Source organism: Sitophilus oryzae, unplaced genomic scaffold (assembly GCF_002938485.1).
Source record: "Sitophilus oryzae breed Bouriz unplaced genomic scaffold, Soryzae_2.0 scaffold_551_pilon_pilon, whole genome shotgun sequence".
In the NCBI taxonomy this organism is placed as follows: domain Eukaryota; kingdom Metazoa; phylum Arthropoda; class Insecta; order Coleoptera; family Curculionidae; genus Sitophilus; species Sitophilus oryzae.
The window spans coordinates 2,671,873-2,692,709 of NW_022147142.1; the positions used below are offsets into that span (position 1 = coordinate 2,671,873).

General features: G+C 32.7%; 1 protein-coding gene across 2 annotated transcripts in view; it reads right to left on the minus strand.

Moving 5' to 3' along the window:
• The window catches only part of LOC115887011 (angiopoietin-2), a 233,487-nt gene that overhangs the window by 1,640 nt on the left and 211,010 nt on the right, over positions 1–20,837 (minus strand). For both annotated transcript variants that reach the window (XM_030906335.1, XM_030906334.1), the window contains exons 6-9: positions 16,645–16,776; positions 11,378–11,565; positions 5,419–5,562; positions 3,686–3,810 (exon numbers count right to left, since the gene is read on the minus strand). In XM_030906335.1, coding sequence (XP_030762195.1) covers positions 3,686–3,810; positions 5,419–5,562; positions 11,378–11,565; positions 16,645–16,776 — 589 coding nt within the window. The remainder of the gene's footprint in view (positions 1–3,685; positions 3,811–5,418; positions 5,563–11,377; positions 11,566–16,644; positions 16,777–20,837) is intronic.

Consider the following 20,837-nt stretch of genomic DNA (forward strand, 5'->3'; position numbering starts at 1 on the left):
TCGAAACGGATGGTCGAGCGAACGATAATAATGAATACGCACCTTAAGGTGCGTATTCATTATCCGAACGAACGAACGAATGAAAGTGCGGTATATTTAGACGGGGACCGAACGCATGCGGCCGTTCGTTCGCTCGACCATCCGTTTCGAGTCGGTACATCAAAGGCGTTCGCGTTCGGTCTTCTCGTGCGGTTCTATCGTACGCACGGTCCCCGTCCATACCACTAGCGAACATTCGTTCGTTCGTTCGTTCGGATAATGAATACGCACCTTTACGCTATCGAAAGATGCATACGACTTAGTTAGGAACTACTGGGAACAAGAAATAGGCATCTTCCCCGATAGCCAAGCAGCCTTAAAAGCGACCAAGTTGGTCAAAGAATGCCTAGAGAAGCTGAACAAATTAGGCAAAGAACATTTACAAAATTTTCCTACTGTGGGGCAAGCCCACCAAAAGATAAAAGGTAATGAAAAAGCAAACGATCTAGCTAGAACTGGATCAGAAGCGTTCTGCTTCCCATGTAATACGCTTAGCACGTTCAGTGTTTTAAAGCGGAACTCAAAAACCTGGAAGACTCCATCTGTAACCTGGAAACTTGAAGAAATTTCTCAGGACTTACGAACGAGAAAAATCAAAGATTTTCATTGATATGCCAAATCGCACAGTTCAGATCTTAAAACCAAATCGATAGTGATCTTTTCATACTACACATTCAGATTTTATAAAAGATAATTTCGCAGTCTATAGTCTAGTACAGTTCCCGCCCAATCTTTGGTTTGTGCGGTTAAAAATATGCAGCATGTTGAAATACAGTAATACCCCGGACTTACGCGATAGGTGGGACTGAGCGCTATCCGCGTAAGTCGAATTCGCGTAAGTCGGGGTACAATTTTGCATATAAAGACATACAAAGTATGTTTAATTGGGACTGGAGACTAAATAAAACAATAATTTAGGAAATAATTAGTATCTAATTCTAAATAATATGACAATACAATATACAAACTATATTAATAGAGTGTATAAACACAATCCGAAGTTATTTTGATGTAGAAGGTTTCATAAATTGTAACAAAGTCGTCTGACGAGTCAATGATTTTTTCTTCTCCCGTAATATCTCCTCGTAGCATCCTAGTAATTTTTTTATTCCATGTTTTGTAACAAAACTGCGCTCTTCATTGGAGTCTATGCTTTCCAAAATTGTTAACCCTTTTTCAATCGAACTGAGGGCTTCTGTCAAGTTTCCAACTGTCATTTGATCTTCTAATTGAACTGGATCCAAAGAATCATGATTATCAATTTCTTCCTCTTGTTCACGCATTGTTATGAGCTCATCAATTGTAAGCTCCTCATTGTGTGAATCCAACAGCTCTTGAACATCATCACTATCCACTTCTAAATTTATTTGTCTACCAAGTTCGACAACGTCTTTGATCACATTGCAAATTTCATCAGGCCCTGACACTAATTCCGCCTGAGTCATAGTGGAGAAAAAAAATGGACAGAGTTTTTTCCAGACGCCATTTAAAGTTTTTTGTGAAATTTCATTCCAAGATTCTCCAATGATTCTCACTGCTTCTAAAACGTTGAATTGTTTCCAAAATTCTTTAACAGAGAGCTCGTTGTTTTGTCTCATAGCTTCATGCAGATGTGCAAACGATCGTCTCGTGTAATAAGCTTTGAATGTTTTGATAACGCCCTGGTCCATCGGTTGAAGCAAGCTGGTTGTATTTGGTGGCAAAAATTCAACTTTCACACGTGGGTCGAAACTAGTTAAAGTAGCAGGAGGATGACCTGGCGCGTTGTCGATTAATAGCATCACTTTAAACGGGATTTGTTTAGACTGGCAATAACGTTCGACTTCAGGTATGAAGTGATGACCAAACCAGTCTTCAAAAAGGGAGGCCGTCACCCAAGCTTTACGATTCGACTTCCAAATCACGGGCAAACCAGCTTTAGATTTGTTTTTCAATGCTCTTGGATTTTCCGAGCGATAAACTAAGAGAGGTTTTAATTTAAAGTCACCAGCTGCATTCGCGCCAAGCATCACTGTCAATCGATCTTTGGCGGCCTTAAAACCTGGAAAAGTTTTCTCTTCACGCGCAATAAAAGTTCTTTTAGGCATCTTCTTCCAAAATAGGCCAGTTTCATCTACGTTGAATATGGTTTGGCTGGTATAGCCACCTTCATTTATCATAGCTTTGAGTTTCTCTGGATAGAGAGATGCTGCCTCTTTATCTGCACTTGCCGCCTCTCCACTTTCTGCAATGCTATGCCAGTTACAGCGACTTTTGAACCGGCTGAACCAACCGTTACTGGCTTTAAACGTTTCATCTTTAGCCATCTCCCCAGCTTCTTCTTTTAATTTCTCAAAAATTTGTTTAGCTTGAAAGCACACCGTGTTCTGATCAATAGGACAATTTTTCACACTTACTTGATTATCACACCATAATTTTAACAATGTTTCCATTTCAGCGATAATACCATGCCGTTTACGAATGATGCTTGAATTCAAAGACTGAGCATTTTTCACAGCTTCGAGAATTTTTTCTTTACTTTTCGTAATTGATCTGACTGTCGATTCCGGAAGTTCATACTTCTTCGCTAAATCACAAATTTTTATTTTTGCATCGTAGTCTTTAATAATGTTAAGTTTACGCTCCAAAGATAATGTTTTTCTCTTCTTGTTTAAAGCAAAAGAGTCGGTTCTACTTCGTTTGGATGCCATAGTACTTAGTAAATATCTCAGGTCGGCGCACAACGGACAAAAAAACACAAAATCGTAACTTATGTACCTACGCGCCGATTCCGCACTACACGTATGTGCTTGTTGTAAACTGAACGAATAATAATGCGGGCGGGGGGAGTCAGAAACAAACGCCGCCGCTTGACCTTGACTGCACGGCGTTCAAACAAAAAACCAATAGACGAGAAAATTAAATCGCGTAACTCCGAATTCGCGTAAGTCGAGGTAGCGTAAGCCGGGGTATTACTGTATCGCAGATCTCATCTCTTCGATGAGATCTTTATCGAAGCCGTGGTGCGACTTGGGCCGAATCGAAGGACTGTACAGTTCAAATCTTTCAGATATCGTTGCGTGTAGGGCCCTTTTAAAAATGATGTTCGGATTTTCACGGGGTTTATAACAGGACACTGTCATCAATGAACACCTCGTTCACACCTGTCATCAATGAACACCTCAGTAGAGCGAAACTAAGAAACAACGGTAAATGCAGATTCTGTGGGAAAAAGGAGGAAACTTCAGAACACCTTATCACCGGGTGCGCCTAAGCGACAAACACCCTTGCCATAAACTTTAGTACCTACCACTGATATTGGAGATGGAGAGAACTAATCTCTGTAAAACCGTCTCAGATACCGGTTTTTGTCAAAGCCCAGTCTTATTTAAATTTATTTAACCATTTTTGGAGAAAAAAATAAATCGATTTTAAATAAAAATGACTGAAATGATGTAAAGTCAATAAATTTTCCACATCTCTAGATGAGAAATTGCTACAAATTTTGCTACAAATTCCTACACAAGATGTAGTTATGTTGTGTTAGATAAACGGGATAGGCGCCATATAGGAAGAAGATGAGTATAGGAAGTATATTGTTTGCGATGTACACGCAAAAGAGACTGCGCAGAAGAAAACGGATTATAGTTATCTTTTTTAGTCTTACCTTGTCGAGCTGTCAAGTCTTGTGGATCATTCAAATATAATCCGTTTAGTCCTCTACCACAAGACTTCCACCACCATCCACCCTTTAACATCGAGGCACAATTTAGACTCGACCTGTCATTATCCCTGCAAACAAAACTATATTTTAGGATTCAATATTACATTCAAGCAGCCTGTAATTTTTACAATTGGATTTTGTATATCTAAATAACATCAAGCGCCAAATTGAAGTTTTGAGATATTGGAGGTTAAAATGTTAATGCTTTAGGAAAATAATGAGTGAGCGGATCTTCAAATTTTTGGATTGGGTGTTGTCAGACAGATCATCTTTTATCCCATGTCCAATATTATGAGTATAATAACGTCAGAAATGTGAGTTTGTAAGTATTTTTGGCTGATGGTTCCTTTTGAATAAATAGCCAATCAGAAGTTTTAATTTTGATTGGCTATTTGGCTGATTGGATGTGTCCGATGAACTATATCGACAACACATCCATAAAATTGGTAAAATGTAGAAGGATCCAAGCGACGATTTGAATAATATAAATGGAATTATTTCCCTGGTTCCTTTTATAGAAATATAGAATTTGTAATTTTCTAACATGTCATTCGGTTCATTGTCTAAAGAATATGGTATTCTAGTATAGGTAGCAGTTGGATGTTTTTAGAAAACATAAACTAAACTCTCTTCTGGTACCTTTAACTGAATTTTGTTAACCCTTAACAGGCGTGGTGAATTTTTGTAACGCTTATGGCGTGCTGGGGTCCCCAAGCACGCCATTGACTCCCCTGACGCGATGGACCCCAATTTTTTTTTCAGTTCAAAATACATGATGAAGAGATTTTATAAAAATCTTGTTATTTTAACACTGTTTACAATATATTCAAACTTGTAAAGAAACAATTTAATTAATTTTCAACAAATTAATAAGAACGGACACGCAAATAAAGTAAAACGCATTTTTTAGGAATTTTTGACAACAGAAATATAACTTGGCTAAGAAACCCATAGAAATTAAAAACATATATATTATATGATTTTACCGTATTATTAAAAGTACAAACTACTGAAATGTGAAGCTAAAGTAATAAACATAAATTATTATCAACAAAACTGCAAACCTTGAATGTGCATAACTTTTTCAAATACAGTTCATGCTAATATAGGATCTGCATTTGCCGCACATGGATCGTGCACATTTGATTCATGAGATTTTTGTTTTTTGTCATTTCTTCATTGACATATGGTTCCCATATACCACATCTCTTTCTTTTCTGGTATTGATTATTCAGTGTTCTCTCTTCTATAAGTAAGAGATTCAGAATCGGAGTTATGGTTACTCTTCGGAGAAAAATCAATGTCTCGATGGTCTTCATCTCACTTAAGCCTCTTTAAGTTCATCAAACCACTCAATTAATGCTTGTAATGTAACATTCTTGGCGTGGTGGTGCCACACAGACCCCAATGAAGCTTTAGCCCCCGCTGGTAGGAACAATACTTGATAAAATCAAGTATGTCTTTATCAGTTGCATATTGGTACCCTAACTTAAAGTTAAATGGCGCGGCGAGGCCTAATTAAACGTAAACATTTTACAGGTGTTTAAATAGTGCTTGGGGTCCACCACGCCAGTTGAGGGTTAATTTGTCGCTTGGTTCCTTTTACAGAAACATAGTCCAATTAACAAACAAAACCACGAAGTAATATCATTTTTACGATTCAAATAACTATTTACCTGTTATACGTGGAGAATGGGCTGTTATTACTGCCATACCACGGATCATTGAGCGAATCTCCCGCGTTGCCTTCGTAACCGTCGATCTCGAGCTTGTAGTACTCTCCTTCGGAGTAGATTTTGAAATGGGAATACTGGGCGTACCTGTACAGAAATAATTAATGTTAACACGGTCGGTAAAACAGAGTTTAATTGATTGGAAGGTGTCGATTTGAAGGAGTCAGTTCGCTGATTGTGACGGCGATATTAAGCAATTAAGAGTTATTCAACTCTGACCTTTACAATATAAATATTAATTGGAACAAGGAATGTGAACAAGAGGATTGATGCAAGCTATTGCATTTTTGTAGACTTTTTAAAAGCATTTTATAAATCCTAAAAGAATACCGCAAGTTAATTGGAGCTGAACTAATAGGACTTCAGAATTAAAACTTATTTTTAAAAGTAACATACAGTATGCTGTAGATATTTGGATGCGAGGGGTGTCTCACTCGGGTAAAAAATGTACACGTACTGCCAAAATATCCTTCCACTGCTAAACGACTGCCAATGACTATGAAGAAGACTGCCTATGACTGCCATGTAATTATTATAGGTGACTGCCATAAGACTGCCAATGACTGCCAGCGACTGCCAAGAAATTGTACAGGTAATTCCAATAGTGAGACACCCCTCGTTTGGATGCATGGGAAAAGTGTATTTTACGTGTTTCAGAATGCTTATTCTTGATAAAAGTATATAATAAGTTATCTAATTTTCGGGTTCTGCCTTAATACCACAGTTCTCCATATTTTGGTTGACATTTCGAATAAATCATGTAATAAACAACACGAAACAAAATAAATACACTTTCCCGACTTAACTACAGCCTCTGCTACAGCTTATAAACTAACACGTAGCGGTGCTGGAATGTTTCGACAATTTCTTATATATTTTGTGTTGTCAATCTTATTATGGTACTAATTTTATTTGATTAATGATTGATTGACATTCGGTCAATCAGTCATCCGTATCACTATCTGGATTGATCGAGGGTAATGAGTTTGACAAGTTCAACCCAAGTTTGACATGAATATTTCCGATATTTTAATTTTGCTATTCGGAGCAAAGATTTTTTTTATACCGGGTGCGTCTCAAAAGTGGCTCCTACCCCCTAAAACCCCTATAACTTTTTTTATTTTTTCAGATAAAAAACGGAATTTGGTATGTTAGTATATGACATAAATTAGGACTGATTGACGTATTCAATTGTTTTTGGCCACTTCCTGTTTCACCGGAAATGACTACAACTTTTGATTTCTAAATGGCACCCTTGGTAGATTTTTACTTTATTCGATACAAAATGACACTCTGACTAGGATGACATATCATATGTCAACTTTTGACATTTTCGCATACAGTAGATATATTTGAAATTGTAACATGCGGGTCATAACGACAATTTGACTCGAAATACCAAGTGTGTGATACCAAATTATTTATAAAAAAAAACCTTTTTTTTTCTAAATATGTTAATGAGCCACCCTTGTTCCATTTGAGAAAATTGACATATGATTAAAAAAACGATTTGGGCATCTTTTAACCGGCCAGGACAAGACACGAAAAACATTAAATGATCTATTTTTCCAAGGCTCCTAGTGTTTTTAACACAGCCGTGGCACCCTAAATTGAAATTTGAAAGACGATTTTTAAGCGAAAAAGTCAAAAGTTGACATATGATATGTCATTCTATTCAGAGTGTCATTTTCTATCGAATAAAGTAAAAAAAATACCGAGGGTACCATTTAAAAATCAAAAGTTGTAGTCATTTCCGGTGAAATAGGAGGTGACCAAAAACAATTGAATACGTCAGTCAATTCTAATTTATGTCATATACTGACATATCAAATCTTGTTTTTTTATCTGAAAAAATAAAAAAGTTCTAGGGGTGAGCCACTTTTGAGACGCACCCGGTATAGATTAATAATCTAATAAATGTATATAAAGTATTTCCAACTAGAAAGGTTTTTGAGTTTGTAATAAAGGAATTTTGTAATAAATTAAAAAAATGTAATCGTTTTGCAACATCCATATAAAAGACGTTTTTGTATATATTATTAAAAACTATACTCGTTTATTTACATTTACATCGAGTACTGGGTTACTACTTTTCAATTGCGTGTGAAGCTGGCTTAATTAGAATAAAACGTTCACTTTCAAATTGATTAAAAACTGCTTATGTTTTTAGTGCCTCTATTGAAAATCAAATATCTTGAAGTAGTACTTGTGTGTTACTACATGACCCTTTTTCGTAGGTACTTATTGAGAATACCAAAAAAATAAATTTTGTATAGTTTTTATTATGAAAAAATTTAGTTTATTTTTATATTAATTATGTTGATTCCACATTTAATGCTAGTACAAAGTCCATGTCTATGACAAATTATACCGGGTGAAAACTATATGAATCTTGAGTTCAAAATACAGGGTGACTCTTAAATGAGTGCAAATATTTTCTGGGGACCCCAGGAAAACGTCTAGGAGGTGTTATTCGCTAAAAAAAGATGTTGAAAATCGTGCATTTTCTTTTAAATTTTCCTGTATATTTTTCGAAAACTTTTTAGAACTGCCTATTCACCGCAAATTTTCCAACGGTATAATTTCTTAATCTATGATATTACCATAGTTACGGCTTTACTCTAAGGTTACGGCAATAAAAGGGATGCAAATACAGGAAAAAATCCGGTGGCTCTCAAAATTTAAAAAAAAATATGTTTTTTTTAATTTTCAAACTTTAATAACTAGGTTATTTTGGACCGAGTTTTGGACTTATCTGAAAAATGGTAAAGAGAAAATATGTTTTTTTTTATCGAAATCTACCAGCCCTGAAAATATTTGCACTTATTTAAGACTCACCCTGTATATGTTAGATATACAGGGTGGCCCATTAGTGCGAGAAAGTCGAATATCGTCGTCGTTATCGAAAAAAAATTAAGCAGATGTTGCATAGTTTGTAAAGGGGCATATCCTAAAAATATTTTGTTGTTTACAGGGTGCCAAAAAAGGTTATGATAAAGTTGTAAGTTTTTTTTAAGATTGCACTCCCTATTTTTCGGTAGATAACTGGATTCAGCATACAATTCTGCATATAGTACATTATTTTTATTTGAAACATTATGCGTTTTTGCCATTCTATTTCTTATTTACTAAAACTCTGATTAAAAACTATATATCCGAAAAGTGGTTAAAAACTGGAGTTAATTTAATTTTATTAATACTTAGCCATATTTTTCTAAACACCAAGAATAATAGAATAAACCCGCGAAATAATTTTTCTTTTAGATGCAGAATTAGATGCATTATTAATGAAGTAGTTAATTTTTATCAAAGCCACCTAATATGATCATTGTCTGGTTTGTTACCGTTGAAAACTCCATATATGTAATAGGATACAGCGAATATATGCACAACCGCTAAAATTTTAGGAACACTTTAAATAAAAAAAATGTTCATTTATGTCTGCATCTAACCGAAAAATAATATACAAGGTGTTGCGTTTAAAAAAAAATGAAATAAAGCCCTTTAAACATTGCGATGTTGTCGACACCATAAAAATTATCAAAAATTTTAAATACTTTGTTTCTCAAAAAACGGTTAACGTATAGAGTGTTTGATATCAAAATTTATAAAATTTTACGGATAATTTCAGTATGTAATAAAAAATGGGGATATCCATTTTAAAATAAGAAAGTTGCGGTCAACTTCCGTTATTTCCGGAAGTGCCGCCTTATTGAAAATTGTTTTAATCGATATATCTCGCTGTGAAACAATGATGTGCATGATTGTAGTCCTATAGAAACTTCTAATGCACGCTTAACCTGGGACACGCTGTCTATTTAAAAACTAATGAGATAAATTTTTGATTTTATTAAAATTCAAACGCAATTTATTATATCTACAGAATTATTTCAACCATTTAAATTGTATTTCATGTAACTAGATCGAGAATGTTAAATCATTCATATTATATTATTTTTCTGGTAGTCTTGATAGTTTCTGGTATTGATACATATTCAAATATCTACCTACATGTAAACTTATTATGAAAAGCGAACGCTCGAATAATAAATACATTTGTCTTTAAGATAAATCAAAGAATTTGCATCTAGAGATATTAATTTATTATATTTTCACATTATCCATTTATGTCGAGATTTAAGCAAAATAAAGAATACAGTAAGTCTATAATTTCATAGTTTTAAAATAACACGAGAGGTATTATATTCTTAATGATCTCTGGTTTGTTGGATTCGTCTCCGCCTCGAATATCAGAATAACTATTAAACTATCTGACAAATTCACGGAAAATACTTAAAATTAATTTTTAAATAAATTAGATTTGGAACATCGCCATCTTCCGCAATGGACGACTCACGTTACGCACACTTATAGTTTACTCGTAATAATTGCATGAGGTCCAAAATTAGTGACGTTTAGGCATTATACAGGGTGCTCCGAACTGTATTCCGGAAACTTCGGCAGCATATTCTGCAGATAAAAATAAGTAAAAAAGTTCGTATAAATGTATGTCCTAAAATGCTTAGTTTCGGATATACAGGGTTTGAAGTTTCATTTTTATTTCGATTTTTTCCAAATAATTTCTGCAATAACGTCAATACTTGGATAAAAATTGGTGTCTGGGAGTTTTTTGACATGAGAAATTTGAATTTGATGTCAATATGACTCCTACTAGTAGAGGGCGCCACCTACATATTTTTTAACTGGTTTGAAGAGTAATAACTTTTCGTCCGTACCTGTATAAAACTACTGAGTAAAAAATATACATTTACGACCCTTTTTAAGTAAAAAATGTCTCTTGGTAAAAATCGCTAGGAGTATTGGTTTTCGAGATATTTGGAATCGAATTTATCAATACCTGTCATCATTGACATAAATAAAATTAAACATGTTGACTAAATAGATATTAGAGTGAGATCATAAATTTGACAGTGTTTATGCCAAAAGTTCAACAGAAACTGTTTTATCATTTTTTTGCAGAAAAATTTATGATTAATTTAAAAAAATAAAAATTTCACAAATTTATTATTTCAGTGAAACAACTATCTAAAAGGGAAATTAAAATAAATTTGGTTACACATCATAATACGACCACCAACAAACTCCATAAGACGACGCATGGTGTCATTGATGACGTGCAACGAAAGTGTTTTAATTTCCCTTTACTTAACGTGTTTTTTTGCGTCAATAATGACATGTATTGATTCTTGCCATTCTAAATATCTCTATTCTAATCTAGCGATTTTTACAAAGAGATATTTTTTTACGTAAAAAGTCACATAGATGTATATTTCTTCCTCGGTAGTTTTATACAGGTACGGACAAAAAGTTACTACCCTTCAAAACTATTAAAACGCATGTAAGTGGCGCTCTCTACCAGTAGGAGTCATATTGACATCAAAATCAAATTTCTCATGTCAAAAAACTCCTATACACAAATTTTCATCCAAATATTGACGTTACTTCAGAAATTATTTGGAAAAAATCGAAATAAAAATGAAACTTCTACACCTTGTATATCTGAAACTAAGCATTTTAGGACATACATTTATACGAACTTTTTTAATTATTTTATCTGCAGAATATGCTGCCGAAGTTTATGGAATACAGTTCGGACCACCCTGTAGAATAGAAATTTTTGGAAAATAGTGGGAAAATAGTATGTATATTCAATCTAGAAAAATTATTGAAATATAAAGAAAATCCTTGAATCAAAATGTAAACAAAAATATAGAAACAAAGTGTCAAATCATTGATCCCAATCCTTCCATATCAATACGCCAGCCAGTCATCCGTACCATAGGATTAACTAAAAAATCTGACTTCACTTCACTGTTAGGCGGTAAGAAGTTAACTATTAACTAGGTCAGCTAATGATTTATTTTAAAAAATCTTCCATTACCTTTTGTTGCCCTCAAAATCTTCAAGTTCAACTCGCAATGCGTATTCTTCGTTATTCGTCAGCATATAAATATTTTCGTTGCCCAGCCAGAACTCCTTTGCTGGATCACCAAAACCGTTCTTGTAATCGTTCCAGTCTCTGTTGAAGTTTTCCCTGGGAATACCGTAATCATTACGTCTTTGGATCACCTGAAATAGTAAGGGAGTATGTCATTATAAAAGGGCTTTGAGAGTTGTTAGAAAAAAATGGAAAAATCTCGCAGATGATTACATCAATTTCTTGATAATATTTCAGTGTTATATTAAGCTTAATATATTATTTTTAATACCAAATTTTTTAAGAGGCTGAATATGCAAGGTAATTCCAATTCCACCCCCACCTAGGGTTGCCAAATTGTATTAGCTAAATTCCGGGTGAGCAAAAATAAGCGAGACATATCATAAAAAAAACGATATCAAAGACAGCTGGGGAATAACAATCGATGATAAATTTGGCCCTAGATGTCATTTACTTTTCCCGTACTTTATTGTTTAATTGCGCTTACTGCCACGCTTAAGAAGGTTGCAGTTTATCTATACTAATATATAAAATCGTGCTCTGACATGTGTGACTGCTCTGACAAAGTGACTGACATACTGATTAATCACGATCCTGCTCAAATCACTCAACGTAAGAAGCTCAATTTTGGCATACGGGTTGATTCTAGGGTGTAGAGATTCGATAAGAAGGGATTTTTCGAAATTCCAGTTTCAAGAGGGTGAAATCACCCCTCAAATATTACAATATTTGTTATTTAAAAAACGGTTAGTCTTTCGGGAAACGCTTGGACAAGCATAATTTATTTGTTTTTTTTTACATATTTTAAATTTTTTAAAAAAAATCATACTGGGTGTTCCAAAAAGTTGGGTAATTTCTTAATCACGATTCTGCTTAAACTGCTTGACGTAAAAAGCTTATTTTTGGCAAACGGATTTTTCGAAAGTCAAATTCCAACGAGATGAAACTACCCCTCAAATATTACCAAGTTATATAATAATATCGCCATATTGTTTTTTCTCATGCTGACATAAATGTGAAAAAATTTTATCCAGTTTGTATAATTATTTAATGGAAATGTTATGTTATTAATTGTTAATGGAAATTCTTGCTTTGCTTTATCATCACCATTACAAATGATTAATTCGACGCGTACGAAGTCGCTGGTACACGCTAGTTTAACTATAAAACTATTGCATTGCTGCTTTAATTTATAAATTTTTACATTTTATTGCCTATATTTGACATCGTGAAGTCAAATTTTGACACTTGGACCCTTTGGTAATAATATTTTGCAATAATTGGATGATATTCCGGAAGGTCACAACATAATAAAGTAGTTTACATTTTCTGAACCATTCCTGTTTGCTAAGCCCGAGTAAACCTGTGCTATTCGACCTTAATTGTTTACAAGTTATTGATGAAATAATCCTCGATAAGTCAATTATTTTATAAACGATTCTGAAAAACGTCTTAATTATAAAGCAATATGCAATGTTGTGATAGTATCAGTTATATAATAACATGCTGCAAAGTAAAATATGATGTAAATACTGTGAACTGAAGAGGGGCGAAAGTAGATCACTAGTTGCATTCTATGTAATGTTACTGAAAATACAACAATTTAATAAAATAAGAGTGATGTTAAAATTGCAATTTTAATTTGATCTAAAATATCAACTTTAATTAATCTTAACTACGGAAAGGATTGGTTCTTGAAAAATATCGGTATGAAATAAAATAGTTTGATAAAATAGTAGAAATTTCAACTATTGACGTTTTTTTAATTTTAATATTCTTATTAGAGAGTTTATAGTGCTTATTTCATTTTAGATTCACCTTTGGCGTCAATCAATGGAATTTAATGTTGAAAAATACTTTGTAAACCTCTTTTAAAGTCGTCAGACAGTTCAGTTGTTTGAAGAGAGTCACAAAAGAGAGAGATCAAATAACATAATAACCTAATACATAATTGACAAACGAACCAGAAAATAAACCGTTTTCTGTAATGTTAAAAATTTCAAGCATAACATAGAAACTGAACTAGATTATACTGAAGAAACCCAGTGATGTGTGAAGTACCGTTTGATCGAAAAAAAACGGCGTCAAAGACGGTTGGGGAATGACAATCGATGATAATTTTGGCGAGGTTAATAATCTAGACGTCATTTAATAAAAAAAATCATTCACGTCGTTAACACAAATTATACAAATATTTAAAAAGGATAGAACGTTTCCAGACACACAAATCTATTTCCAAAAAGAAATAATTTTCTTCGAATTTTAAAACTACACCACTTATGAAAAACTAGCGTGTACCAGCGACTTCGTTCGCGTCGAATTAATCATTTGTAATGGTGATGATAAAGCAAAGCAAGAATTTCCATTAACAATTAATAACATAACATTTCCATTAAATAATTATACAAACTGGATAAAATTTTCTCACATTTATGTCAGCATGAGAAAAAACAATATGGCGATATTATTATATAACTTGGTAATATTTGAGGGGTAGTTTCATCTCGTTGAAATTTGACTTTCGAAAAATCCATTTGCCAAAAATAAGCTTTATACGTCAAGCAGTTTAAGCAGAATCGTGATTAAGAAATTACCCAACTTTTTGGAACACCCAGTATGATTTTTTTTAAAAATTTCAAAATATGTAAAAAAACCAAATATATTATGCTTGTCCAAGCGTTTCCCGAAAGACTAACCGTTTTTTAAATAACAAATATTGTAATATTTGAGGGGCGTTTTCACCCTCTTGGAATTTGAGATTCGAGAAACCCCTCCTTATCGAACCTCTACACCCCATAGTCAATCCGTTTGCCAAAAATCAGCTTTAAACGTCAAGCAGTTTAAGCAGAATCGTGATTACCTAATGGTCATATTTTATGAATCCCCATGTATAAATTTTTAAAAAATCTTAAAATATGTAAAACAACGAAATAAAATATACGTGTTTTCTGAAAAACTCACCGGTTTTTAAATAAAAAATATTCTAATATTTGAGGGGTGGTTTCGCCCCCCTAGAATTCGAGTTTCTAAAAATCCCTTCTTATCGAACCTCTACACCCTAAAGTCAATCCGTTTTCCAAAAATCAGCTTTTTACGTCAAGCACTTTAAGCAGGATCGTGATTAATCAATGACAAGATTTTTCGAAACACCCTGTATACATTTTTAAAAAATCTTAAAATATGTAAAAAAAACAAAATAAAATATACGTGTTTAAGAGTTTTTTCGGAAAGTTGACCGTTTTTTAAATAAAAAATATTTAATATTTGAGGGGGGATTTCACCCTCTTGGAACTGGAATTTCGAAAAATCCCTTCTTATCGAATTTCTACACCCTAGAATCAACCCGCATGCCAAAATTGAGCTTCTTACGTTTAGTGGTTTGTGCAGGATCGTGATTAATCAGTATGTCAGTCACTTAAGGATTTTATATATTAGTATGTATATCAATTTTATAAAACAGAGATCTAATAAAAAAGCTATATAGAATTATATCAACTTTAATTTGTAAACTCAGTTTTTTATAAACTTTAGTATTTGGCATATTATACTGGGTTAATCGAGGGGATGTTTTTTAATCTGCACTTTAAAACACCCTGTGCAATAATTTCGTGTGCAAATTTTCCTAAAATATAATTTTGCGGTCAGAACAATGTCTCTTGAGCATTTTGTTTTTTGGATCATGTCAATACATGCCTTAGTTAATTTTAAGAGCAAAATGAACTTGCCACCAACAATTTGAATTTTTTTCAATTATCACGTCTTTTTGAAGTTATTTTTAAATATGATAAGGCGGCTTTGGTGATTAACTATATACTATACTATGAACTGTCTATCATGTTTGACGATTGGGAAACGCTTCAAAAGCGAATATCACCAATGAAAATAAAGCTGTTGAGGTGAATCCAAAAACAAACTATCGAGAAAAGACGTACCTAGATGATAAAGTGATTTTTAAATGACTTGCTTTGTTTACATATTCCACAGGGTGGTTCAAACCTTCACCAAAATATCAACATTTTGTTATCGTATAATTGACAATTGACAGCTAAAAAGTCAGATAATTTAGCTACAAATTTCTTAAAATATCATGAAAATCGGCCCACTAGAACAAAATATATTAAACATTAATAAAGTACATCAAAATTTAAAGGTGTTGTAATATTATGAATTATATATGAATATAGAATGCATGGCAGCTTGACACATCGAATTCTTTTATGAAAAAAATTACAAATTTTGGAGAATTTAACACTACTTGGACTCTTTGGGAACACCACGCTTCAATTACTATCAATACATCATTGATCGGAAAAAAAATTTGATAAATGCTGTACTATTATGAATTATAAATAGTTATTTAAATATAAAAATATGGTTAAACACTTGCTTCTCACATTTATTTTTTATGTTGTATGTTTTTAATTTAAAAATTATTTAAATTCTCTTTATAATTTACTTTTGAAATTATTTAGTTCATTTGGTTCCAGTTTTTATGTCTTGGCGTTCCTGCAATAAACTAAAAACATAACTAGACCAAAATTGATTAATTTGTGTCATAATCTGACACTTATTTTCAATAATACCTTGCGACATTTAGTAAAATGGACCATTAAATTTAACATCTTTGTAAATCACCAGTTTATTTTTTGTGTTCTTCAAACCAAATTAATTTTATTATATTGTTTAAATAATAAATATCTGCCAGGTTTTTATTAGCTTCTACTTAATATTTTTGGTTTCATTGCAAAACGTCAATATCTTTGGAAACCTTTGATATCATTTTAAACTAAATTAATTTTATTGTTGTTTAAACAGTTAACAACTGACAAGTTTTTGTTAATATTTATTTAATGTTTTGACATAATTATAAAAATCAATATTCTTATGATTTTTCTATGACTTTTGCGAAAGGAAATATTATGTAGATATTATTTAATAGTATAATAGTTTTTAACTGCAGAAACTAATTTTAATATTTAGATCTAAATCAATTTAGGAAGAATAATACCACAGGGAGAACTAGATAAGTAAAATTTCTTTTTATATTTTTTTTAATTAATTCTGGCCAAATGTTTTAAGCAAGTGTAGAAAAAATATCTCTAATCATCTTTTTATGTCATGTATCCATTGTTCCAAATAGATATTCAGTCAAAAGATATACTCAAATATATTTTCATAATTATGGTAATAAATTATTCATTTATACTTACAATCCATCCACCATCGGCTATTTCTTGTTCGCAAAAGACTTTGAGGAACCAGAATGTCGTACCTCGAATTTGCAAGTAATAAATACCAGAATTTCTCATTCCTGCTGTGTGTAAGTCTGCACAAGAATAACCCTAAAAAAAGAAAATAAAAAATGAAATCTTGTTGAAGTTATAAAGATCTGCTAATTGATCATATACTTTCATAATATATGGGCTGTCAAAAAAATAGTGTATCTAACTTTGGTGGGCGATTCTACAGATAAAAATAAAACAAAAAGTTCCTATGAACAATGAACATATGCCCTAAAATGCTTTTGAAGAAGGTAATAAAAATAACACATTTTTTATTTTCAAAAACATTGGTAAACCCGTTTTCTTGAAATTTGGTACTCTTACACACATTTTAATGCCAAAGCGAATGACGAAAGTCTAAAATTCCGTAACAGCCCTGAAAAGGTACTTTCCATTAGGGTAGAGTGTACTACTGGTGACACCTTTTTTGTCCTAATAGATGCAGCAATTTCAATTTTAACTGCATAAAAAGCTAGGACTTTTCTACGTAAAAAAGTTGTTCTTCGTTTAGTTCGATAAGGTGAACGGTTTTCAACATATTTATTGCCTTTACCTAAAGGTTACGATGCGTCGATTTTTGTATTAGAAGAATATTAGCGAAATCATAATATTAAGTTACATATATAATAATTTCTTCAGATTTCATAATTTCCTGGTGACAACTGATTTTTTAGGGACACCCTGTAGAACTTTATATATTTTAGTATGTCCCCAAATTGTCTTTACAAGAGGAATTAGGAATATTTTTTTATTATTGACATTTTGAGAAAAATGCATTCTCCATAAAAAACTTGTTTGTTCTAAAATACACACACCGGAAAAATCTAGGGATATCATTTTATTAAAGTTAAAAATAAATGTTTTGAATAAACAACCACATATTTGTAGGCCGATTCTTTCTACTTCGATTGAAACGAAGTAGTCACTCTAGTTATTTCTAAATTTGGGATATTTGCAGAAGTGTTTGTGCATTTTTTGTCAAATGTATAAAAAGCACCTAGCATCAATTGTTCGAATTTAACCTGTACTGGCTATGTTTTTATGATAACTGGCCAGAATTCATTCAAATAACTCTGTTTAGTATTAAACGACATTATGGAGCGTAGACATCTTAACAGAGACGAAATGCTAAGGGCCATGGGTATGTTCGAAGCTGGAATGCGCCAAATCGACGTAGCTAGAGCATTAAATACAACGCAAAGTGTAATATCGCGATTAAGTGCACGCTACCTTGAAAGTGGTGATGTTGCTGAACGGCACACAGGGCGACATCGCATTACTACCCCTCAGCAAGATCATTTTTTACAATTAAATGCTCGACGCCGACCGACTCTTACAGCACCAGAGCTTAGTTTAATTCTCCAGGAAACACATAATGTAACCGTTAGTCCTGACACTATTCGCAATAGATTAAAAGAGGTCAACTTAAGAAGCAGACGCCCTTGGAGAGCTCAACCCTTAACGAGAGGAAATCTTAGGGTATGGAGAGAACGGGGAAATCTTATTCGGTTGGATCATGTTCAGGAACTGCACCCTTATCAAGGTGGAACAGTTATGGTCTGGGGAGGAGTCCAGTTAGGTTTCTAACAGGAATCACATATCGTGATTTAATTCTTGAGCCTGTCGTGTTATCATATGCCAATGATTTTGGGAGAAACTTCATTCTCATGCATGACAATGCACGGCCTCATACAGCCAGAGTGGTAAGTGAGTTTATCAATGCTCATCAATTAAACATCTTACCCTGGTCGGCACAATCTCCTGACCTCAACCCCATCGAGCACGTATGGGACGCGGTCCAAAGAAGAATTTTGAGAATGGGTATGCCTCGTGAAACTCGTAGGGATCTGGTTCGGGCCGTGAATGCAGCGTGGCAGGCTGTACCTCAACAAGAGATCGACAACATGATCAGGAGCATGGAGAGACGATGTAGGGCTGTAATGAACAGTAGAGGAGGCTAGACCCTTTATTAAGTAAAAATGGTTTTATCTTTTTTTTAATTCACTAATTCACAGTTTAGAATTAAAAAAAATGTGTGAATTTTTTTGAGTTCAATAAAAATCAAGGTAAATTTGAAAAATTCGGTAAATTTCGCATTTTTATTTCCAATACGTCCTGTAAACTCTTTGTTTATTTTGTTGTTCACCATCAGAAATGCAAATAATAAAATTACTTACGATGGCTGGACAAAATTGTAATATCCCTAGACTTTTCCGGTGTGTGTAGTTAATCCCGTTTATACTTGTCAAAATTTCCATACCGTTTTAGAGAAAATAAAAAAAAAACATGAAAATATCCATAAATTTTTGGTCTTAAAAAAAACAAAACGCGTTTCTATGGTAATATAGTTTCGATTTCATTCCTTGATAGATTGTTAGTGATAGAATTTTAACTAACGTTATATTTTTTATTGTCTTAAAATGTTAAAGAAGCACAAAATTTATTTAGTTCAATGTTAGGGAAAGAGTAATAATAAATAGTTATTGGAAAGTATCATACTTTAAGAACAGCAAAAATTTGACGTTCATCAAAATTAATAATAACCATTTATCAAAAAATCATAGATAAATGCAACAAGTTTAGATTGGAAAGCCCGTATAAATTTTGGATCGCGAAATTATTTTGGGTCGCGACCGTTATACGCGATCTGGCGCTGCTATAGCGGTCGCTAAGAACAACGGCAAACAAAAACAGAAATAATTTTCTCTTGTCAAAGTCAGAATCTTCAAAAATCATAATAATGTTTCAAAATCTAAACCGCTCTCATTAAAGAAATCCCGAAAAGAGTTTATAGCGTCCATTTTCAAAGTAATTATTGCTATCTTGTGAGTTTAATTCAAGTTTTATTTACTCCAACCGGTGATAATTGTGAAAAAGTGGCATTAAAAACTTAAAAAGCTGTGCTGTGAACTGTGAACTGCAAAAACCATCGTGGATCGTGGCATAACGTCGGTTTCCAATGTTTCATAGGTATTTCATACATGCGTCCTTATATAAAATAAAGTTTCTTGTATGCAACACACTGTATTTTATTTATAAAATTAAACGAAAATAATAACTGATAATAATAAATTTCAATAAACAATATTTGGCGATATAATTCCGGAAAAAGCCGAACCGCTCCGAAATTTTCAAAAGTTTTGGGTCGCGACCGTTGCAAGAATAGCGCCAAATAGTGTTTACATTGTCCTTATGGGCACTTTCCAATCTAAACTTGTTTCATTTATCTATGCAAAAAATGAAATCGAAATTATATTACCATAGAAACGCGTTTTAATTTTTAGAACTTTTTTAGGAAAATTAAGCATATTTTCATGCTTTTTTTAATTTTCTCTTAAACGGTATAGAAATTTGGAAAAGTATAAACGGGATAAACAATTTTAGAACAAGCAAAATTTTTATGAAGAATGTATTTTTCTAAAAATGTCAATAATGAAAAAGTGTTTCCTCGTGTAAAGAAAATCTGAGGACATACTGTATACTGGATATTAATCAATTTTAATATCCTGTGAAATATAATTTTAATATGCTGTTACTTATTAGTTGTTTTATTGTTATTAGTTATTTTATATGGCATAAATATTCAAGAAGAAATTGAACTGGCACGTACATATATAGTTGTTTAATTAATTTACTTCATGTATTGATGGCCTTTTTAAGTTACCTACAGGAATTACTTAAAACTAAAACTTGTTTTCACTTACTAGTATACGGATTATATTCAGTAATGATAAATGGAAATTATTGGCATAATGTCATGAAATTAAATAATGACTTAATAGACATGAAACAAAAATTATAAATAATGGAATTTTTAACATTTTTTTTTAATTATGAGAGTGCACTAATATGCCCTTTATATTTTCAAGGATAATTCCTTGAAAATTCCTTGGAAGAGTTAGCTAATTAAAGAGCGTATTAAGCAGCTCGATAAATATTTTAAAGCATGACATCTTTTCATAGACTTAAAATATTTAACTTTTACATATTATATAAATTTTTCAACTTTTTATTTAGAAGTTATCATTATCATCATCATCATTAACCAGCCTGAAGTGTCCACTGCTGGACGTAGGCCTCCCTTAAATCTTTCCGCGCTTCTCGATCCTGTGCCACTTGGA